Below are 21,380 nucleotides of genomic sequence, written 5' to 3' on the forward strand. Positions count from 1 at the left end.
CTTCCAAGACTGAACCATGAAGAAACAGAAAATATGAATAGACCAATCACAAGTAATAAAATTGAAACTATGATTTAAAATCTTCCAACAAACAAAAGTACAGGACCAAATGCCTTCACAGGTGAATTCTATCAAACATTTAGAGAAGAGCTAACACCCATCCTTCTCAAACTCTTCCAAAAAATTGCAGAGGAAGGAACACTCCCAAACTCATTCTATGAGGCCACCATCACCCTGATACCAAAACCAGACAAATATACTACAAGAAAAGAAAATTACAGATCAATATCACTGATGAATATAGATGCAAAAATCCTCAACAAAATACTAGCAAACAGAATCCAACAACACATTAAAAGGTTCATACACCATGATCAAGTGGGATTTATCCCAGGGATGCAAGGATTCTTCAATATATGCAAATCAATCAATGTGATATACCATATTAACTAACTGAAGAATAAAAACCATATGATCATCTCAATAGATGCAGAAAAAGTTTTTGACAAAATTCAACACCCATTTATGATAAAAACTCTCCATTAAGTGGGCACAGAGGGAACCTACCTCAACATAATAAAGGCCATATATGACAAACCCAAAGAAAACATCATTCTCAATGGTGAAAAACTGAAAGCATTTCCTCTAAGATCAGGAACAAGACAAGGATGTCCACTCTCACCACCATTATTCAACATAGTTTTGGAAGTCCTAGCCATGGCAATCAGAGAAGAAAAAGAAATAAAAGGAATACAAATTGGAAAAGAAGAAGTAAAACTGTCACTGTTTGCTGATGACATGATATTATACACAGAGAATCCTAAAATTGCCACCAGAAAACTACTAGATCTAATCAATGAATGTGGTAAAGTTGCAGGATACAAAATTAATGCACAGAAATCTCTTGCATTCCTATACACTAATGATGAAAAATCTGAAAGAGAAATTATGGAAACACTCCCATTTACCATTGCAACAAAAAGAATAAAATACTTAGGAATAAACCTACCAAGGGAGAGAAAAGACCTGTATGCAGAAAACTCCAAGACACTGACGAAAGAAATTAAAGATGATACCAACAGATGGAGAGATATACCACGTTCTTGGATTGCAAGAATCAATATTGTGAAAATGACTATACTACCCAAAGCAATCTACAGATTCAATGCAGTCCTTATCAAATTACCAATGGCATTTTTTATGGAACTAGGACAAATCACCTTAACATTTGTATGGAGGTGGAGACACAAAAGACCCCGAATAGCCAAAGCAGTCTTGAGGGAAAAAAAAGAAATATGTTATAAATGTTTCAGACCATTATATGAAATTTCTAAAAATCTTATATTTTCTGGTATAATGTTATGTCATAATTCTAGCTATTACTTTAAAATGTATATCTCAGAAATAACTAAATTTCCTTGTCAATTGCATTATTGTGAACTTTCATCCAATCTTTAACCATGGTCATTTTTAAGCCTTTCATCATTTACAGACAGTTCTGGGTGTACTCTGATGCTTTTGTAAAAATGTCCCTATGAAAGGGTTTCATCTTCAAGGAATTCATGAAAAAGACTGACAAGTACAGGTTTCTGGTAACTGACTATACTGCTGAACTGAATGAATAAGCATTTTCAGAACTCTAATGGAAAACTGATGAATTCATAAAAGTGCTAACAAAAGATGAAAAAAAAATTAATTACATGGGAGTGAGTGAATTGATGAGGATGATTATAATTTTTGTGACTTTCTATTTGAATAAAACAAAAAAAAAAGAAATCAGGAACAGTGGCTACCTTTGAGGGAGTTGCACCTGGAAAAGAAACATGAGAGGAACTTCTGTGTTCCTGGCAATGTTTTGTTTCTTGATCTAGATGTGAAATACACTGTTCATTTTATGACTATGCAGAGAGTTGTACACCTATGCTAACTTCTCCATTCTATATTGTCATTAAAAAGCTAAAGAAATGAAAAAAAAAAGGAAGGAAATCCTGACATATGCTAGAAAACAGATGGAACTTAAAGACATGCTAAGTGAAATAAGCCAGGCACAAAAAGACAAATACCATGTAATTCCATTTATATGAGGTACCTAGAGTAGTCACATTCCTAGAGACAGAAAGTAGAATAGCATTTGCCAGAGACTAGGGATGGTGTGGGGTGGAATGGGGGATTACTGTTTAATGGGTACAGAGTTTCAGTTTTGAAAGATGAAAAAATATTCTGGAGTTGGATGGTAGTGATGGTTGCACAACCATGTGAACGTACTTAAAGCCACTAAACTGTACACTTAAAACTGTTAAAAATGTTAAATGTTATGTATATTTTACCATAATTTAAAAAGTAATTTAAAAAAAAAGAATCTAGGTCTGCCATCTTACAGTGGAGAATTTGGATAATACAGTTGTGAAAAGAAAAGATTTTGAGAGAAATTCTTTTTTTTTTTTTTTGGTAAATTCTCAGGCTGTTGCCTGGGGAACTAGAGCAGGCAAAGTCTTAGATTTGCGATGAGTGGGCACTGGACTGAGGATGTATGGACAAAGTAGAATGCAGATTATTTGCGTTTGGACAGTAGTCATGAATAAAAATATGAAAAATAAGTCTCTATGCTAAGTTAAACAGGACAGGTTTGTATAATTTTAGGTGAAAGGAGGTCAGTCCTATCTCCCGTTTGTCCACAGTGCACTCATCAGAGGGCACTGATTCTTTTTTTAGCTAATTAATTATATAATTTTTATTGGAGTAGAGCTGATTTACAATGTTGTGTTAGTTTCAGGTGTACAGCAAAGAGAATCAGTTATACATATACATATATCCACACTTTTTAAGATTCTTTTCCCATATAGGCCCTTACAGAGTACTCAGTAGAGTTCTCTGTGCTATACAATAGGTCCTTATTGGTTATTTATTTAATATATAGTAGGGCATTGATCCTTGTGTTATCAACAGAGCCATGGGATTTTCCAGTGGGGTTTTACATTAAATTTCTATATGTTTTAGGACATAATTTTGCTCATGTTGTCTCCTAACATTTTATATGCAATATATGTAGTGCTACCCACTGTTTGTTACTTGTTACTGATTTCTGTCATCATTTCATCTAACCTAAATGTTTATACAAGTGAAGAAAAGAAGCTCTATAATATGGGAATGAAATGAGGGCACCTCTACCTGAGGAATGATATGTGTTTCTTAGAAACTATGTGTGTTCATAGAATTTCTAGGTACTAACAACTTAGTAAGTTTCCTAGAGTGTGACTTTGATGACCATATTGAAATCCATAATCTTATCCGTACTTATCGTTCTTTTTTCCCCCTTAATTTATCAAAGTGGCATAAAATCACAATTCTAGTGCTAACTGTATTTTGACTTTTTTAAAGGCTGGTACAAACAAGATTTTTTTAGAAATTCAGAAAAAGGGGGGCGGAATTAAGTACAGCTGACCCTTGAACCACAAGGGGTTAGGGGCACAGACTCTCCACTCAGTCGAAAATCCATGTAAAACTTTATAGTTGGTCTGCTATATCCATGGTTCTGCATCCACAGATTCAACCAGCCTCAGAACATGTGGTACTGCAGTACGTATTTACTGAAAAAACTCCACACGTAAGTGGACCCAGGCAGTTCAAACCCATGTTGTAGAATAGTCAACTTTGTATTTGTGTACATCCGTACAACACTATATAGCCACCAAACAAAGATGAAGCTCTGCATTTATTGCATAATACTGAAAACACAAGCTGAGTGAAAAAAAGCCGACTGCTAGGTATAATTTGATCCCATTTGTGTCTGGATGTACATACCCAGACAAAACACATGATTGCTTACAAGTAAGAGATTCGATTGAGAGGTTAGTTTCCTCTCTCACACTGGAAGGGCTCAGTCCTCAGGACCATATCAAAGAGGATTTCATTGCCTCACACACTAAACTTTCTAAATTTTCCCACTGAGTAATCCCTAGAATTACAGGGCAAAGAGGTAGAGTACTATCCCACTGAAACACACTGACAGGATTGAAATGCAGGTGAGGTATGGGCAGATCCCATGTCACAACTGCTGGCATCAGACACCTGACTTCTGTTTAGAATAGAGGGGGCAGTCAGCCGTTGAGGACTCCTGATGTTTGACACCACTAGATTTAGGAAAAGAAAAGGCCATGATGAGACGCAGCATCACTGTCAGACAGAGGCTTACAGAAAAGGGGTAAAATGAAGTTTGAGAGTAACAGGAGTAGCTTGAGAGCTAAATTAGAAAGAACAAGAAACCTACACACTTTGCATTTCATATGTGTTCACTTTCTGGTTTATTAATATTTTCTTGGATAAAAAAGGTAGCTGCTTCACACACTGCTAATGTATGTAGGCATAAGATAATATATATGTGGTACAAGGTTAGATAGAAGTGCTTTATTAGTGGCACTCAAAAAAGGTACCATCAGCAAAAGAGTAAATTCATGATGTCAGCAACTTCTCTGATCCAGTGGTGGCTCACAACTGAGAATACTAGAATCCCAAAAAGAATTCTATGCAGGAGAGTGAACTAAACTCTGCTGAAAAAAGCAAATGTCCCCTGAAGGCTTAAGTAAAGGCATCTGGCATTTGCACTCAACCACTGCAGTCAGTAGCAATAATTCAATCCATATGGTACATGGGACAGCTTTTTCAAGAGCATTTTGAATAGTGGCTAAGACAAAGCAGGTAATGGCAGAAGGTTACTGTATCAACAGAGTGCCTTTGTGGTTCTAGGGGAGCCACTTGCTCCACAAGAAAAGAAACATAAACAAATGAGATCAATGTACTAACAATGCATGGAGTTATGATAATCCACAATTTTAAATAAGATAGGGAAAATATTTATGTAAATATTTATCTCATCTTTAAGTAGATAAAGACTCCCCAAGCACAAAAGTAGTATGAGAGAACAAAAGAAACAAAAATACACCTGTTTTCATAAATTTACTAACATAATCCGCATATAAAAATTCATGACAACCTGAGGGAAAGAATTTTGCCACATTTGGAAAGATGTATAAAGATATTCACTATAGTGTTTATAACACTGAAAACAAAATGTAAATGACAAAAATGTCAAACATTTATAAATTTATAAATTATGCTATAGCCATTCAATAGAGTATTATGCAGCTCTTAAAATTATATTTTTTTGAAAAATATCAATAAAATGAGCACATAATGTTAAGAGAAAAAAGATTATAAATCCTTTTTTTGTAAATATAGATCTATTTACTCACAGGAAAAAAATATCAGCAAGTGTGTGACAATAATAATACCTAACATTATTTTCTGTGCCAGGCACTGTGTTGCTCTTTATAAGCACTGTCTCATTAAAGTTTCATAACAAACCCATGAGCCAGGTACTATCATCACTGCTATTTTTCAGAAGGGAAAACCGAGACACAGAGAGGTGAGGTCACTTGCTCAAGGCCACATAGCTTGAAAATGCAAAGTCCAGAAACCAACCCAGCTTGTGTGCTGTCTGCCACCACAAATCCCTAAGAGCTAAGTCTCCTCTGATTTCAAAGGCTTATAAATTAAAGTATCCATGTATCTTAGAAACAGAGTGGGGAAAAGAATTTTCAATCTTATCTATAAGAGGAGCAGTTCTCACAACTCCTGGAAACGTTCATGTTGAAATCCGTAAGTACGGAAACTCTGATGCTGTCAACTTACAAGGTATCAGTAAATAAAATGTAATGAAAAGCCAGAATTCTCAGCTGCTGCTCCCTTCATATATTCATCACTGCCCAAATACATTTCTCTTAAAAGATGAAATCTTTTAAGAGAAATCTTTTGTTTCCTTTTTTTATGTGTTTTCTCTAACGTTGGTACATATCTGTTGAGTGCGGAGCCAAGCTATTTCGGTCTCTGTTCTTCCCATTATTTATTCCCATTCAGATGAAAATTTAAATGCAAACTATATACCCATTCATCAAAATTGCTTCAAATTTATTTATGGTACAGCACAGAGGAGCTTCTGGGAATAAGAGCTTCAAGTCTATTATAGTTTCTATTAATAATTCGAGTCACTAATTGCTATGAGAACTTTTCTGGATATGCTAACATATAGTTAAAGCAAAGCCAATCCAACAGACTACTATAAATAAAGTTGCACAGTCTCACAAAAGTCATGAGAATTTTGTAAGTTTGGAGGGTGGGAAAGTAGAAACACAGTTTTTAGATTTTTTTAAAAATTGTTATCATGGATTCAAAAGGCCAAATTGTACTCACAAACATATCTTTATAAATTATCTTCCTGATTGCTTTAATGATTTTGGAATATCACTTTCACATAACAATTTTAAATATAACTGAGATGAGACAGGATTCTCAAGTGCTATTTTTGCTCATTGATTCATTAAGTCAAAATGTTTAATTAAGTGCCTGCTATGTGCCACACACTATCCTAGGCACTGGAAATAGAACAGCAAACAAAACAGACAAAAATCCCTGCCTTGTGGAACTTAAAGGCATTATGCTGATGGTCACAGAAAGCAAACAAGGTAAAGAGTAAAATATATAGATGATGATAACACCTATGAAGGAAAACAAAGCAGTCCATGGGGATACAGAATACTGGGGAGAAGAGAGGACAAAGCTTTAAGAGTGTGGACAGGGAAGAACTCATTGAAAAGGGGACATCTGAAGACACACCTGAATCAGGAAGGGAGGGAGCATGGGGCTATCTGGGGAACAGCATGCTAAAAAGGGGAACAGAAAGTGCAAAGGTTCTGAGATGGGACTGAGCCCCACATGTGTTTGAAGAACAAAAAAGAGGCCCTCATGATTTCAGTGGAAGAGTAAGAGGAAAGTAGTAAGATATAAGGTCAGAAAAGTAACAGAGGAGGCAGGTGCTATGGGGCCTTAAAGGCCACACCAAGTACTTTCTCTTCTTCTTAAGGAGAAGGGGAGCAACATAAAGGACGGATAGAATTACAGAAGATTTTATTGTTCAAATTCAGGCAATATTTTTGGGAAAACAGAGGCAGACCAGAGTTTCTCCGGGCAACTTGGTGGATTAGATGGTTGTCCTAGATATGGAGCAGAGGGTTGGTTTTAACCAAATCACTCCAGCTGCTGTGTTAGGACTAGAATGAAGGTGACAAGCACTGAAGAAGGAGAAGTGATCAGGAGCCTGCTGTAATCCACGTGAGAGAGGGTGGTGGCAATGGCAGATTCTGGGTGTGTTTTAATGTAAAGCCAGCCGGACTTAGGGATGGATCGGATGTGGGATGCTAGGGAAAGAAGGTCTGGGGACTGAACAACGGTAAGGACTCAGTTGGCAATAATGGAGTTGAGGAGACTCGAGTAGGAGCTACTTTGGGGGTGGCAGGGTGAGGGAAACAAGAAGCTCATTTGTGGGTATATTAAGTTTGAGATGCCAATAGACATCCAAGTGGAGATGCCGAGTGGAGAGTAAGACATAGGAGTTCAAGGAGTTGTGAGAGAGTCACCAACATGTAGACTGGCACTTAAGGCATCAGAATGGATGGCATCCCTAGGGAGATAGGGCAGATGTAAAAGAGAAAAGGAGAAAGGACAGAGCCCTGGGTGCCCTGACACCACAGAGTCAAGGAGGAGAAGAAGAAAGAGCAAAGGAGGACTGAGAGAAGCATTTTGACATCTTCCTAGTGAATATCGGGATGGTTTGTCTACAGTGATGCATGAATGCAGAGACATGTACTCACTAATTTACCTTTGATATTCCCTTGCAGGTCACTGAACGTTAAGATCCCTCGGTGTTTGAGGTAAAGAGAAAAGTATACACATCGCAGTGAATATGGGTGTCTTGTACAAGGATAGGCAATCTGTGCAGCTTTGAGAAGAGAATCAGACACTTTCACAAAAACACAAGAGCATGATAAGTCACTGTTAGGTTGGATCTACACGCATAACAAAAAGATAATTCTGTCCTCTGCCCCTCGCTCCCCAAAACATCACTAAAATCTTCACATCTGATGAAGGGCGCTATAGTACCCCAGAGAGCACTGCTTCTCCACATGGCCTGTGTTGTCAATACCTTGCTATCCCAGAGGTCATTTCATACCTTTTTTTCCTTGCACGTATATCGTGAATATTGTGGCACTCATCTGTTGTTTCTGCCTGCCTTACACCTACTCTCCCTTCTTTGGGGTAACAACACCTCAATTTTCCTTCAGAGAGAGATAACCCTCTGACCTCAACATCCATCTCATGGGATGGCCATACCCCAGGTCAGCCAATGAGACTTGTGGTCCCAGGAATTAGAATTCAGCGACACAAGAAAGGAAAGGAGTTGGAAAGGATTCATCCAAACTTTGGGGTCAGAAAAGCTGAAAATCAGAAAAAAAGCCAGAAAGTTTTAAAAAGTCAGAAAATCATGGTTCTTACCACCACGATTCCTTTAGCAGTTGACCACTCCCTGCTCCTTGATACACTATCATCATTTCTAAATCTAATGTTTGGATTTTCCTTCCATTCTGCAAGTTAACCCACCTCCTATTAATGAATCCCTTTAGCCCAAGTTAGCCAGAACCGGTTTCTGTGGCTGGCAGCCAGGGTACCCTGGCACACCTGCCACTCTCCAAACTGTACAGCTCTGTGGTAGCTCACAATAAAACGCATGAATTTTTAAGTGGGTCCATTTCTCAACGTAAGTAAAAATAAAGGTTTAGAGGCTATCATAAGCAAAATAAAAGCTTAAGAAATTGTTTTATTTGGTAATATTCCAATAACCATCCTAAATTCTGGGTGTAAATCTTTCTTTTACTGACAAATCTTTCTAAGGAGAAACATTCTTTTTATTCACTGGAAATACTTATTTGTCTTTAACTAATCAAAGTAATAGACTTTTTTTGGTACCAGTTTTTTCTACAGAATGACTATCAAGCATGTACCTCACTCAAGATATCCTACTCTTTTATGTTTGCAGAGACTCCGTGTTTTTCATTATGTTTTAGAAACACATAGGAACCACTGGCATAGCTGGGACAGGACAAACTCTTCTAAGCCGTGCAAAAATCATTCAGCAATGCGGGTCAAATCAATGAGTATTATTTTAACAACTGTGAAGCACTTGATCTCCAGAGCATCTTCATTTTACTTCAATGAATACAGATAGGTATCCCTTGGGTACTCATTAGTGATACCAATTTTGTATTTTAATTTATTGTAGTTTTCTATATGTTTAAAATATTTCACAATTTATTTGGGATTGAAGTGTCTGCCTCACAGTTTCTGTTAAAAGGCTGAAATAAAGCACTCATTTGAGAGAAACAGTCTCAATAGTTTAATACCTGCATCAAGTCAGATCACCCCGTAAGCAGCCTCTTGGTTTCCTACACTATCCTGGAGGCTCACAGATTTGCCATTAGAGCTACAGCTAGGCACAGCTCACAGGCAAATGCTAAAGGGAGAGATGACCTGGTGTGTCCCGCCTGAGGATAGAAATGATCTCTACGTGGACCTTCTCTACAGTTTTTGATAATAGCTTTTAAAGGCTACTGTCCTTTTGTTAATGTCCAATGAAGCAAATTTTTCTCTCCTAGTGAAAGCATGGGCCTCCTTCAGGCCCTCTGAGAATCTCCATGAGTTCCATACAGGAAGCTCCTACCCTGAATCTGTCCTCCACCCTCTGTTTTAGCTTCCACCAGGGGTCTGTTTTAGCTTCCACCAGGGGTCAGTGGCTCTCAGTTCAGATCTGATGTCAAACTCTGGAATAAACTATAACGGTGACAAATCAGGAAACACTGGTATTACTAATGTAATTCACGTTGCCACCTCACCTGGTTGCCAGAAAACCTATGGCTGACCTTTGCCCTCCTTGGCAGGAGGTGAATTAATTTGGGAACAAGGGCAGGAGAGGATGCTTAGCCCTTTTCTTCTCATTCAAATAAGCTCAACAGAACGTGATTTTTATAAGTCTGATCCACGTATGAAAAATAACCCTACAAAGGCGAGTACAAAACAAACGTTATCCCACTGGTGTCACTATCACTGTGAGAACAGACCTCTGATGAGCGAGGTCAGACACTGCAGGATGATCTGGCTTGTCACCAGGAGTTTCACCATGTACCCCATCACTCAATTTCACAGGCTCTACCTGCCAACAGATAACACTCACAGGAATTTCCTAAAGAAAGAAATACATTACAAATAGATGAACGTCAATGAAAATCTTTTTAAATGTCTCTCTGCTTAAATTATAGTTCTCCCCTTGTATTCATGTCCTTCTCAAGCTCTATTAGTGAGTCAAAGAAGAAATTTCCTATTTACTTGAAAATCGTCATTAAAATTACATTCATCAAAATGTTAAAAACAAATTTGAGCAAAATTTGCAAATCACTTTCTTATATTTGTATTTGCGGTGATACTTTGAGAGCATGTTAACTCCTTTAGGTCAACAGTATACTAAATGATATCTTTGCTTTGTGCTTCATCTGGAAGGTGATGTCTAGTCAAGAAATATTTAGGACTGTACAATTCTGGCCTCGTTTGGCATGGATATCATCCTTCTGGTTTGATTTTGCAATCTTTATTTTAAATGACGAAATTAGCTTTTACTTTTCCTTATTTTCTCTTTCTTCAAATGTCTTTTGTTATTTCTTATTACTATTCCTTTCTTGAAATAATTGTCATTTCTAAAAAGAAATGCATACCAGTTAAAAGTATGGATTCTGGGGCTTCCCTGGTGGCGTGGTGGTTGAGAGTCCGCCTGCCGATGCAGGGGACATGGGTTCATGCCCCGGTCCGGGAAGATCCCCCATGCCGCAGAGCGGCTGGGCCCATGAGCCATGGCCGCTGAGCCTGCGCATCTGGAGCCTGTGCTCCGCAATGGGAGAGGCCACAACAGTGAGAGGCCCGCGTATATCAAAAAAAAAAAAAAAGTATGGATTCTGGAGCAATACAGACTGAGAGCACTCCTGCATGACAGCTTTATGATCTTGGGCAAAATACCTTTCTGTGACTTAGTTTCTACATCCACAAACAAAAGGAGGATAATACTACCTACCTCATGAGGTTGTTGTGAGAATTACATGAATCAATATATGTAAAGCATATAGATCAGTACCTGACACATCATAAGTGCTATTAGAGTTTGCTATTGTTAATGTTGTTGTTATTAATTTATGCCTAAGTTCTTGAGTTACCCTTTTAAAAAAATTGTTGATAGTATCAGTGCTTGGAATGGGAATATAAACCCACTTTTCTAAAAATGCCTAAAACCAACTAATTTTCTTATATTCCTCCATCACCATCATTGGACCTATAACATTTTTTTGCAGGATGAGGATGCAGGAAGTGTTTACATGAGAAAAGGAAGTAAGAAAAGATCTGGAACCATGATCATAGGATATTTCAACATTCATAACAAAGGTGGCCTAAACAAAAAGATTACATGTTCCTGAAGGTAAGGCTGAGATGCCTGTTTCCTCTGTCGATATGCAGCAAGCAAAAGAAATGACATTATTGGATTTGGTCCTAGAGGCTGAGCCAGACATAACAAACAAGGTTAAGGTTGGGGCAGAGCTCACATTCACAACCATGTCACACATCTAAGTATTTTAAGTGTCAACAGGATTTACATATGGTGATACTGCATTTTAGAGAGATAGGACTGACAGGAAACACAATTCATAAACAAACTCACTAGCATAAATTGTCAGTTATAAGAAACTCCAGAAATTGGAGGTCAGGCACAGATTACCTTCTCAAAACATTACTAAAAAGTTAATATAAAATGCACTATTTTTGCCACCTGCATAAGTAGCACATCTTGAAGGATATTCTGAAAATATATTATCAAAAGTGTCTTAGAAAGTATCCTAGTTCCATCAAGGTGACCAAAAGCAATTCTATGGGAGAACCAGAGCAGTTCAGAGCTTGATACAAGAATTGTGACTGACCTAAAAGAGAATGTAAACTGAGTCATTTGTGTGTTCAGAAGAAATGATTAGGATTGCACTCAGCTGCAAATAACAAGAACCTGACTGATTTTTCTTATGATATGAGAAGTCCAGAAGAGGTATTCCAGGGCTGATACAGCCGCTCAAAGGTATAAATAAAGACCCAGGCTCCTTCAGAACTCCTGGTCCACGATCCTTAGCATGGGACCATTATCCTCAAGGTCACAAGATGGTTGTACCACACCCTGCCTGGAAGAAATAGGTAAGGGCAGAGCAAAAAGTATTTGCTGAGTCCTTTTAAAAATCATCTTTATTAATTAAAACAAAAAAAATCTTTCTAAAGACCCTACCCGGTAGACTTCCACTGCATCTCACTAAATTACATGGCAGGGGAGCCTTGGAGGTAAGCATTTTTAACTAGACACATAGTTGTTCTCAAAATCAGTTAGTAAGAAAGGGCGTTTTAGTAATCACTGGGTAGACAACAAGCAATGCATGCCACATAATGAGGCATTATAGAATCTGGAAAGAGGACAGTGTTCCTCCAGTACAATCTAGGGAAAATGCCAACCAGCCCCGCTGACTTGGATTGGATGGAGAAGCTTTCCTAGGTGCTGGAATCTGCCACTGAGATGATCTAACTCCATGCTGCCAAACAGCCTACGAATAGTCATTTGCCCACCCATATAAACTTTGATACAGTGGACAGAATACACTGGTCAGCCAATGCCTTTATCCTGACAAGGATATGTTTTATTGTAAATGAACTAGCCTTCTACTTCACCACCTAACCATGTGTGGATTTAAGTTTCCTCAGTCAGCCCCTGAGGGGTGAACTATGGGTTCACTATCGAAATCAATTTCTCTCATTTCTAGTATTGTTGAAACAGTTTTGTATTTTAAAATTATTTTACATGGGGTTGTAGACACATATATTGTAGGATTTAACAAAATACATTAAACTGATGTTATTTACTTATCTTGGCATCTTTCCTAGACTACCACCTAAATACACAAAGTTTGGTTGTTATCATGGCCATCAACTAAGGAAACATACTCAATTTAGGAACAGGAAGGTCTGACTTCGGAACTGGCTAAGTTAATAAAAGTTTTGGTTAGACTAGAACTACACTCCTCAACTGTTTAATTCTAGGCAGGTCATATCTATTTTGTCTGGGAAACACTTTCTGACCATACATATTTGGTGACAAGGTGACTTTTTTTTTTACTTTTGTGACCCTCCTTAATATACTCAGTTTGGAATTTCCCTTGAAATGGGCCACATGTTGACAAGGCACAAAATGAACAGGCACGGGTAAAGAGCTCCTATCTGTATATCCAATGCTTCAAATATCCTTATCTAATGCTGGGTGACTGTACCAGATGATAATAACTACTATCTAATATATGCATTACCTTATTTAATAATTGCAACCCCCAAATATGGATACTCTTATTTCTACATTAGAAACGAGGAAACTGAGGCTAGGAGAGGGTAGGTAACTTGCTGAAAGCACACAACTAATAAGTGGCAGAGAAAGGATATAAGCATGGGTCTCTCTGCAGCCAAAGCTTGAACTCTTCGCAATACATCACTGTGCCTCCCTAGACTTTCTTTTTAGTATAAGTCTGAGCTCTCAGCCAAGGAATCTTTGAATTTTTGAGCTGGAATAGACATTAGAGTTCACAGGTACAAAACAGTAAAATAGGTCTTATTGAAGAAAGACTGTGGAACATAACCCAGAGCAACACACCTCCCTTCTTGACTCCCAATCTAGTGTTCATACCAAGTCCCCCCACCCCCTTTTCGACCTGTCTGTTAAGTGCCAGCTACCTAAAAAGGTGGCATCACTATTTCATAGCTATGCAACTGTTACAAGTCTTGGCAAAGAGACCAGCAAGTAAAGGAGATAACTTGAGGTGACTGTGGTGATGACAGAGACAGCCCTCATGCATTTACTAGAAGAGTCTCTATGCACTCAAGCATTCAAGACATCTCAAAATTGAGCTGCCTTTTAGATTCAAGCTAATTCAGTGTGCATTTTTCTAAATTCTACAACTCTCCCTCACGGTGTATATATGTGCTTCCATGCACAGACTTCTGATTCTGCAGTTTGACCCCATAGCTTGCAGTAAGTAGCTAACTCAGAATTAAACAGCTACTGGCTTGAAAGTTCTTCTAAGAGATTTTACAGTATAGGAAGAGCCTACTTTCCCACCAGGAATAACTAACCCATGATTTTTAAAAAGGGCACATGCATGTCACAGAAAGATAACATTAATTTTTTGAGAGAAATACAAATGCCTACTCACCCACTTTTATTATTGTAAACATCCAATCAGTACAATATATACTGTTTATATAATATATACATATATATACACCAATATTTTTCAAGGGAAAAAAAGGGGTAGAGCTGGTGATAGGAAATCTGAAGAGAAGAAAGAAAAAGAGAAAGAACTGAAGGAGCAAAGGAATCAAGTTGTTAAGCAGAAAAGAGGAAGGAAGAGGAGAGGGAAGACAAGGCCCTGTGACATGGAGGAAAGGAGCAAAAGAAGAAGGAAAATGAGAAAATTTAGGAGGAAGAGAGGGGTCATGGGAGAAAGAAGGTGAGATACAGGTGTAAGGAGAGAGGGGCAGAGCAGGAAAGGCAGAGAGAGACGATTCTGAGGTAAGGGTAGCACTTAATGGTAAACTATTATCACTCCTTCTTCATGTAACTTGGTATGTGGGCACCAGCGTACATCAATAACCAGGGCTATTCGAAACACTCATGAGTTCTTCTATAGTTTCAAGGAATCCTTTAATCAATAAAATTTAATTTATTTTGCTTTCCAAACAAAGTTTTATGTTTCTAAGGAAAGCTAAATTAGCATTAAAAGATAACCTGAGTTTTCAATGTTTACTTCAGAACCTCAGAGTTCCTATAACTATCTCTTTGTGGCATTCAAATTACCTTAGCTTTGTTTCCTTGAATGATTAGAGCTGCCTTAAGCCACAAATCAACATCTGTACATGTGTAGTGACCCTTCTGCACACCCCCAAATCCAGTTGCTACACTTAGCTCCTACAGAAATCGAATAAAGAAGGAAAAAATGTGTGTACTTTTAGAGAAGCACACGTGTTTCTCTAAAATAATTGGTTATCCTGTAGGCACAGCATTCAACCCTTCAGAAGCTCTGCCTTCAATGAGATTGGCATGGCAGGTGACCGTGGGGAAAATTACTCTCTAAGCTACACAACTGACACCTAAGTGAGATTACCTCATGTGGAATTTCCTGAGAGCCAAGAATATTTTTTTAAACACACCATTCTTGTGTTTGAACAGTCATTATGAAATCTTCATATCTGAAAATTCAATTCCAAGTTCTGAAAATGTGTTTTTAATACTTCTTTGTTTAAGGCTGATAAGATTGAAATTATACAGTTTGGTTATTTTATTCAATATAAATAACTCTAAAATCGGTGGGGTAGGGGTGAGGTGGATTAATCACCCAAATTATTCTTGAAGCCAAAATATTTAGATAAATGAATTTTCCTTTTCATATGTATGTTATGTCATTACCCAGACATAGTTTAAAGCCCTACGTGAACATGTCCATTCTAACCAAATGCACTGAGTGCAGGGCTATCCATTTTTTCTATTTCCATACGGCATAAAGAACTTTTTAAAAAAGGAAGAACTTTTTAAAAAAAAAGGAAGAACTTTATATTTTTGTGTGAGAATATATACAAGATTTTTTTTTAAATGCCAATGTTCAAAAAGCACCAGTAGCTCAATTTATGCTTCTCTAATGTAAAGGCTATCTGAAATATATTTCAAATATATATGTATCAACAACTTTGTGAAGTTTAAAGACATAATAACTGTCAAAGTGTCATTTGAAGTCATCGGAGGAACAATTATGGCTTAATATGCAACATACCCTAAATAACTGAAAATGTAAGGTTCCCAGATCATCTATAGAGTTGACCAATTCCAGAGAGGGAAAAAAATAAATCAAAGATAGGTTTTAGATATTGTCTTTTGAATGAAACTAATTTATGAAAAAATTTGAAAGTCAATAGTATTGACTTTAAAATCTTGTGAAAATTCTATCACTCACTTTTAAAGATGAAAAGACAAATTTATTAGAATAAGATGGTTCTGTAAAAAACATACTTGTATGATTAAAATGATACAACTTTCTTATTTTACTCTTTAACATTTTTTTTTTTTCTTTTGGCTGTACCCGGGCCTCTCACTGTTGTGGCCTCTCCCGTTGCGGAGCACAGGCTCTGGACGCGCATGCTCAGCGGCCATGGCTCACGGGCCCAGCCGCTCTGCAGCATGTGGGATCTTCCCGGACCGGGGCACGAACCCGTGTTCCCTGCATCGGCAGGCGGACTCTCACCCACTGCACCACCAGGGAAGCCCACTCTTTAACATTTTTAATGAAATTAAAAATAATAGTTTAAAATAAAGATTCATAAAAATTGGAGGAAAATATTCTAATTAAATAATTTCTAGTAATGTACTGCTGTGACTGAAGTAAGAATACCTGCCTAAATTAGATGTTTCCAATTATGATTCTAAGGACCTGATTTTTTTAGTGTATGACTGGAATTGAAATTCACACAGGGAATATATATTAAAGAAATATTTATATGATTTAAGAAATGATCTGAACCACATTAGTAAAATATGTTTGAAATAAATTGTAGAGAGTGAAATGAAATATAAGACAAGTAGAGAAAAATGCTTTAAATGTTCAATTTTCAAAGTCATATGCAAGCAGGACACAGGTGCAGTTCACTTATAAACTGCATTCAACAAATGATTCTGAGTTTAAATATGCTGATTCCAGAATCAGAGACATATAAAAAACAAATATCCACTCACCCGATCAACAGGGCCAGTTAGTTACCTTAGCAATAGCAGATAACTTTAATTCAAATTTTTTTAAAAAATCATTCCTTTGAAAGGAATTTAATCTAGAGTATATTACCAAAAATAATGTCTTGTACTTGAAAAGTCATTATATTGCAACTGCCTTTGAACAGTGATTTTTAATTAGCAACCAGTTGATTCCAGAACACGTGTATGTATAATAAGGAATAGTGGCAATTCTTACAACAAAATACCATAAATACTTTATCCTGATTATATCTTTTTTAGGTAAACATTCTGTTTCAACAGTTGAAATTGATTTCCCCACCCACCCCACAATAGGATTAAATAAATAATAGAATGAAAATGTAGCACAAAAGGACTACCAATAGTGATACTGGATTTACAAAATACAATCAAATCCCCTCTTTAAAGCACCATGCTTTATTAACAATTCAATTCCGCTTAAGACAATTTTTTTTCTCTCAATCAATATTTTAGAGCATATTTTTCACTGTAATGGAACATTTCCCCCACCTTCTGCCACCTTAATAATGGGGATTCTCGTCTTTTTAGAAATTCAGATAAATTGTCTCACCAAAGCTCAAGCACTTTCCACAGACTCATTTACTTATGCTTGGCTTTCACAGATCATGTTTTCTCTTATGTCTGACCTCTCCTTTTTGATGGTGACTGAATAAAGCCCATCTTGTGAGTAGGTAGGTCCTCATTACAGGATTTCAGGGTTACCTAAAAGTCTTTCTATCTCAAAATATATTATCTGCCTGCTCAGTGATGCCAAAATTCTTTTAAACAAAAAGGGAAAAACATCTTTCCATAGTTGTAATTAAGATTGTGGGAGAATATAACATTGACAAGTCACAGTCACTACAAATTGGTTGGGGGAGGAGTTTTAAACAAAAGCCTGAGGAGTTGGGGTGAGGAAGAGCGATTATCAGGGGAAAGGAACGGTGCAGACATCAACTCGACCTTTGCATGTTTCACAATACTGCCCCAGTCCTTAGGAGAAGGAGCAGTGAACAGCCAGGTGTGGCTGGGAAAGAGAAAGGGCTACCTGACTGGACCATCTGGGTTTCCATTTCCTATTTTCCCATCATTTGCAACTTTCTTGCCCCCCCCACAAAGTGACCATATTTTGGGATTTGTGCAAAAGAGGGAAATTCTAGGGAAAAAATGTTCTGACCCTGAGACTTTTCTAATTCAACATGATATATATATACATATATATATATATATATATATAACCTTATTGCTGAGCTTCTAAACTGCATTGTACTCATCATGCAAAGACACCATAGTTCATTGTGACCAACGATGTCATCTCAAGAAAGTCACAGACAACAGATTTTAAAAGCTATAGGAAGATGACAACAGAGGTACCAAGTGAACGAGTGACGAGAACTAGCAAAAGTAACCATGCACTGTTTACTGAGTTGCCAAAACTGCAAACAGATGGATAGACTACTTAACACTGGAAATATCTGACAATTCTGTAGACACACAAATTTCAAATTCTTTTGTATTATATTTTCGTTGCTTTTTTTTCCCAAAAGATTTTCAACAAAAATCTCTAAATAAATATGACACATACAGAGACCCATGATATTGAACTCTGATATTTGCCTCTCCATTTCATATTCTGTCTCACAACACAAGTCTCAGAGGGCAGCGGACACAGCCTGGTCTACAATCATGTTCTGTGTTAGGTACCACTGTACATCTCAATGCATTCCTTTAGGTAAAAAAGTTAACAGCCATTAGCTGCACACAAAAACCATTCCCTCAAATGCTGACTTTAGTGTAAATCATAGATAAGACTGAGTTTTCCTAACATAAGTGTTACATTTTAGAGATTCGGATGATTACAAATAAAGTCTCAACCTAATATTTTACATATTTCTTGGTTTTAAAAAATTTTGGCTGAATAACCTCGTACTTTGGTCTCCTATAAAATGAGCTAACTACCAAAGTATATTAGGTTAAGTTTTCCTATCAACGGTTCAATTCTTAAATAGATGTTACATAATTAATTTGTAACATTAATTTCCAAAAGTCTAAAAGAAAAGGAGACACATGTAAGCACCATTTCATTTTTAAACATTTCTTCTACCTGTAGAAAATTTTACAAGGAAAAACTCTTACTGAAGGCCTATAGCTACAGCCAGTTTCAAAATTTAAATATTTGACCAAACAGGTAACAGGAATTTAAAATCTTACAATAACCATTCTCAAAGTTTATAATAATAATTCGATCTTCTTAAACTTACATAATAAAATTTCTCTACCTTTTCTGGTGATAGAAGAGGTAGAAAGTGAGACTTTGCCACACAATACGCAACTTGAAGTATTACACTGTATTCTTACTCTCTATCATTCTTTCCTTTTCTGACTTAGGATGTGATTATGGTCAGTCTTAGGCTGACTTATACTTGCTAGCTTTATAGCAAAAGCAAAGGCTATGTCATATTTTGGTATTTTTAAGTTATCTATGCTGGCTCCTTACAAAGGATATGGAAAACAAGAAAAAAAAAAAAAAAGGCTACGTGTTATCACAGGTCTTCCATCACAACCTGACAATCACACCTTTTAGCCCAGCCTTGACTCACTTACCTACCACTCTCACTTAGAGCTAATAACGGGCAAGCACCTCTACTAAAGGTCACACTAAGTGACAAGCTCAATCAATCAGTCTTTGGGTGAGGTCTGGGTTGCCATCATATTGGCTGGTCCTTCTCAAAAGATTCTCATGAACTCAGAAAAACACCAGACCATTCTTGGAAAGAGAATACAATAAGCATTTTAAAAGAAGGGACTAGTTGCAGAAATTTAATATTCCAAAGTCTAAAATTCCAACCGAATTAGACTCCTGCTCTACAGACAAGGCTGACACCATGCCACAAGAAAGTTGTAAAAGCACTACTTTCAATCTCTAGAAAGCATTTATTTAGGCTAAACATTTTAAAGCAGATATGAAGGGCTTTTTAAATAGAAAGTTTAAGGATTCTTATCATTTTTATATCCATGTTTATCTGAAATGCCAGCTGCTCCGTGGATTATCTCCTGCTATACCAACAACTGTTAGCCTACAAGAGATGGAAACTATAATAGGAAATCACTAGACAATAGTTGGGTATCAGTATTTTTGCCTTGAAATTCTAATTAAACAGTGCCTGTCACCACTCAAAAGCTCCATAGAAGTGAAATATTCAGGAGTTCCAGCGGAAGTAATAGACAATATCTTATTTTCCCACATACTCGATTTACTAGCTTCAAATATCAAAAACGCACGCACTACAGAAAATTCTCTTGCTTGCAGCTAAACTGTCCTTCTTCGTTCATGTTTCATTTTGATGAAGGACTCCAGAATGATTCTTTTTTAAAAGGTACCTTTAAATTATAAGGAACTTCCAGTCCCTACCTGGAAATTAAAGCTGTTAAGATTAAAGACATAGTTATTAAGAAACATCACAGAGATCATTCTAAAAACAAGTAGCAGGTTACAAGTAAGAGAGGACGCAGAAAAAAGCACCATTTCCAGACATTTTAAAAGCCACTTTTAAAAGAACAGAGTGCTGGAAGCAGCCGCTTCCCGTCAGGAGGCTTGTCTGACACTGAAGGAAACAAGAGGGACCCCTGGCTGGGGAGCAGCGAGAACTTTGCGGCGGGCCGGCGGGCGACGGCGCGGGGCGGCCGCGGGCCGGGGCGCGTCAATCTGTCATCAGCTGGTCCGCAAAGCCCAGCAACCCCCGGATATGCCCTTCAGGGGGAACCCGGAGCAGGACAAAGGTCTGGAATCCAAGCACTCGGGTTAAGGAAACAAGATGCGCGTTTTCATTCAAGTGTCAGCTGCCAGAACCACGAGGGAGGAGGAAAGACCTCAAGAATTCTCTGGCGTTTCTCACCAGAACCGGCTCCTCACGGGGAGACGCGTGAGGGGAGTGTGTGGAGTGCGGGGGCGGGGAGCGAGGGGGGAATAAATCCCAACTCGCGACTCTATCCCCCGCTAACTTTGTTTTCTCTCCCTCCTCAGAGGTAATGTTGAGGTAAGGGTTGTCACGGTTCTTGGTTAAACGGCCCCTTGGAAGAAGGAAAGGGACACAAAGCTGCGCTGGGCGGCGAGCGCGGAGATGCTGTGGTACCTACCATGGTATTCTTGTCCCGGTACGTAGTAGGTGGGGTGGCCCGCAATGTGCAGGGAAATGAGCACCTCGCCCTGCTCCCCATCTCCTTCCAGCTCCCCGTGGTGGGTGCACAGGAAAAAGAAGGGAGAAAAGCGGGGGTAATAGCCCACCGCGGCGCGCACCCTCAGCGTCGCTCCCAGCATCAGCGCCAGGAGGAAAGTCCGCGGCGCCCAGCCACTGCGCTCCATAACGCCGCTGCCGCCGCCGCGCACCCCGAGCGCCGCTCTCTCATTCAGTTTTGGAGGCGCCGGGACGAAGGAGCCGCGTGGAGAGACGGCGAGAAGGCGGCAGAGGGAGCAGAGAGGGCTCGGGCGCGGAGTCCCGCCGAGAAGTTCCGCGGGAGACGGCAGCTCCCAAAGTTTCTTTGGGCCGCGGGAGCGCGGGGCCGGGCTGCGGACGCCGAGAGC

General features: G+C 38.3%; 1 protein-coding gene across 1 annotated transcript in view; it reads right to left on the bottom strand.

The window, feature by feature from the left end:
• LOC112406232 (reelin-like) overlaps nt 1-21,374 on the bottom strand; it is a gene marked incomplete at its 3' end in the record, with an annotated part of 77,404 nt that extends 56,030 nt beyond the window's left edge. Inside the window, exon 1 of the mRNA XM_024754957.1 lies at nt 20,936-21,374. Within this exon, the coding sequence (XP_024610725.1) occupies nt 20,936-21,161 (226 nt within the window). The remainder of the gene's footprint in view (nt 1-20,935) is intronic.
• Between the last annotated feature and the right edge of the window lie 6 nt (nt 21,375-21,380).

Source organism: Neophocaena asiaeorientalis, unplaced genomic scaffold, assembly GCF_003031525.2.
Source record: "Neophocaena asiaeorientalis asiaeorientalis breed wild unplaced genomic scaffold, Neophocaena_asiaeorientalis_V1.1 scaffold157, whole genome shotgun sequence".
Taxonomy (NCBI): domain Eukaryota; kingdom Metazoa; phylum Chordata; class Mammalia; order Artiodactyla; family Phocoenidae; genus Neophocaena; species Neophocaena asiaeorientalis.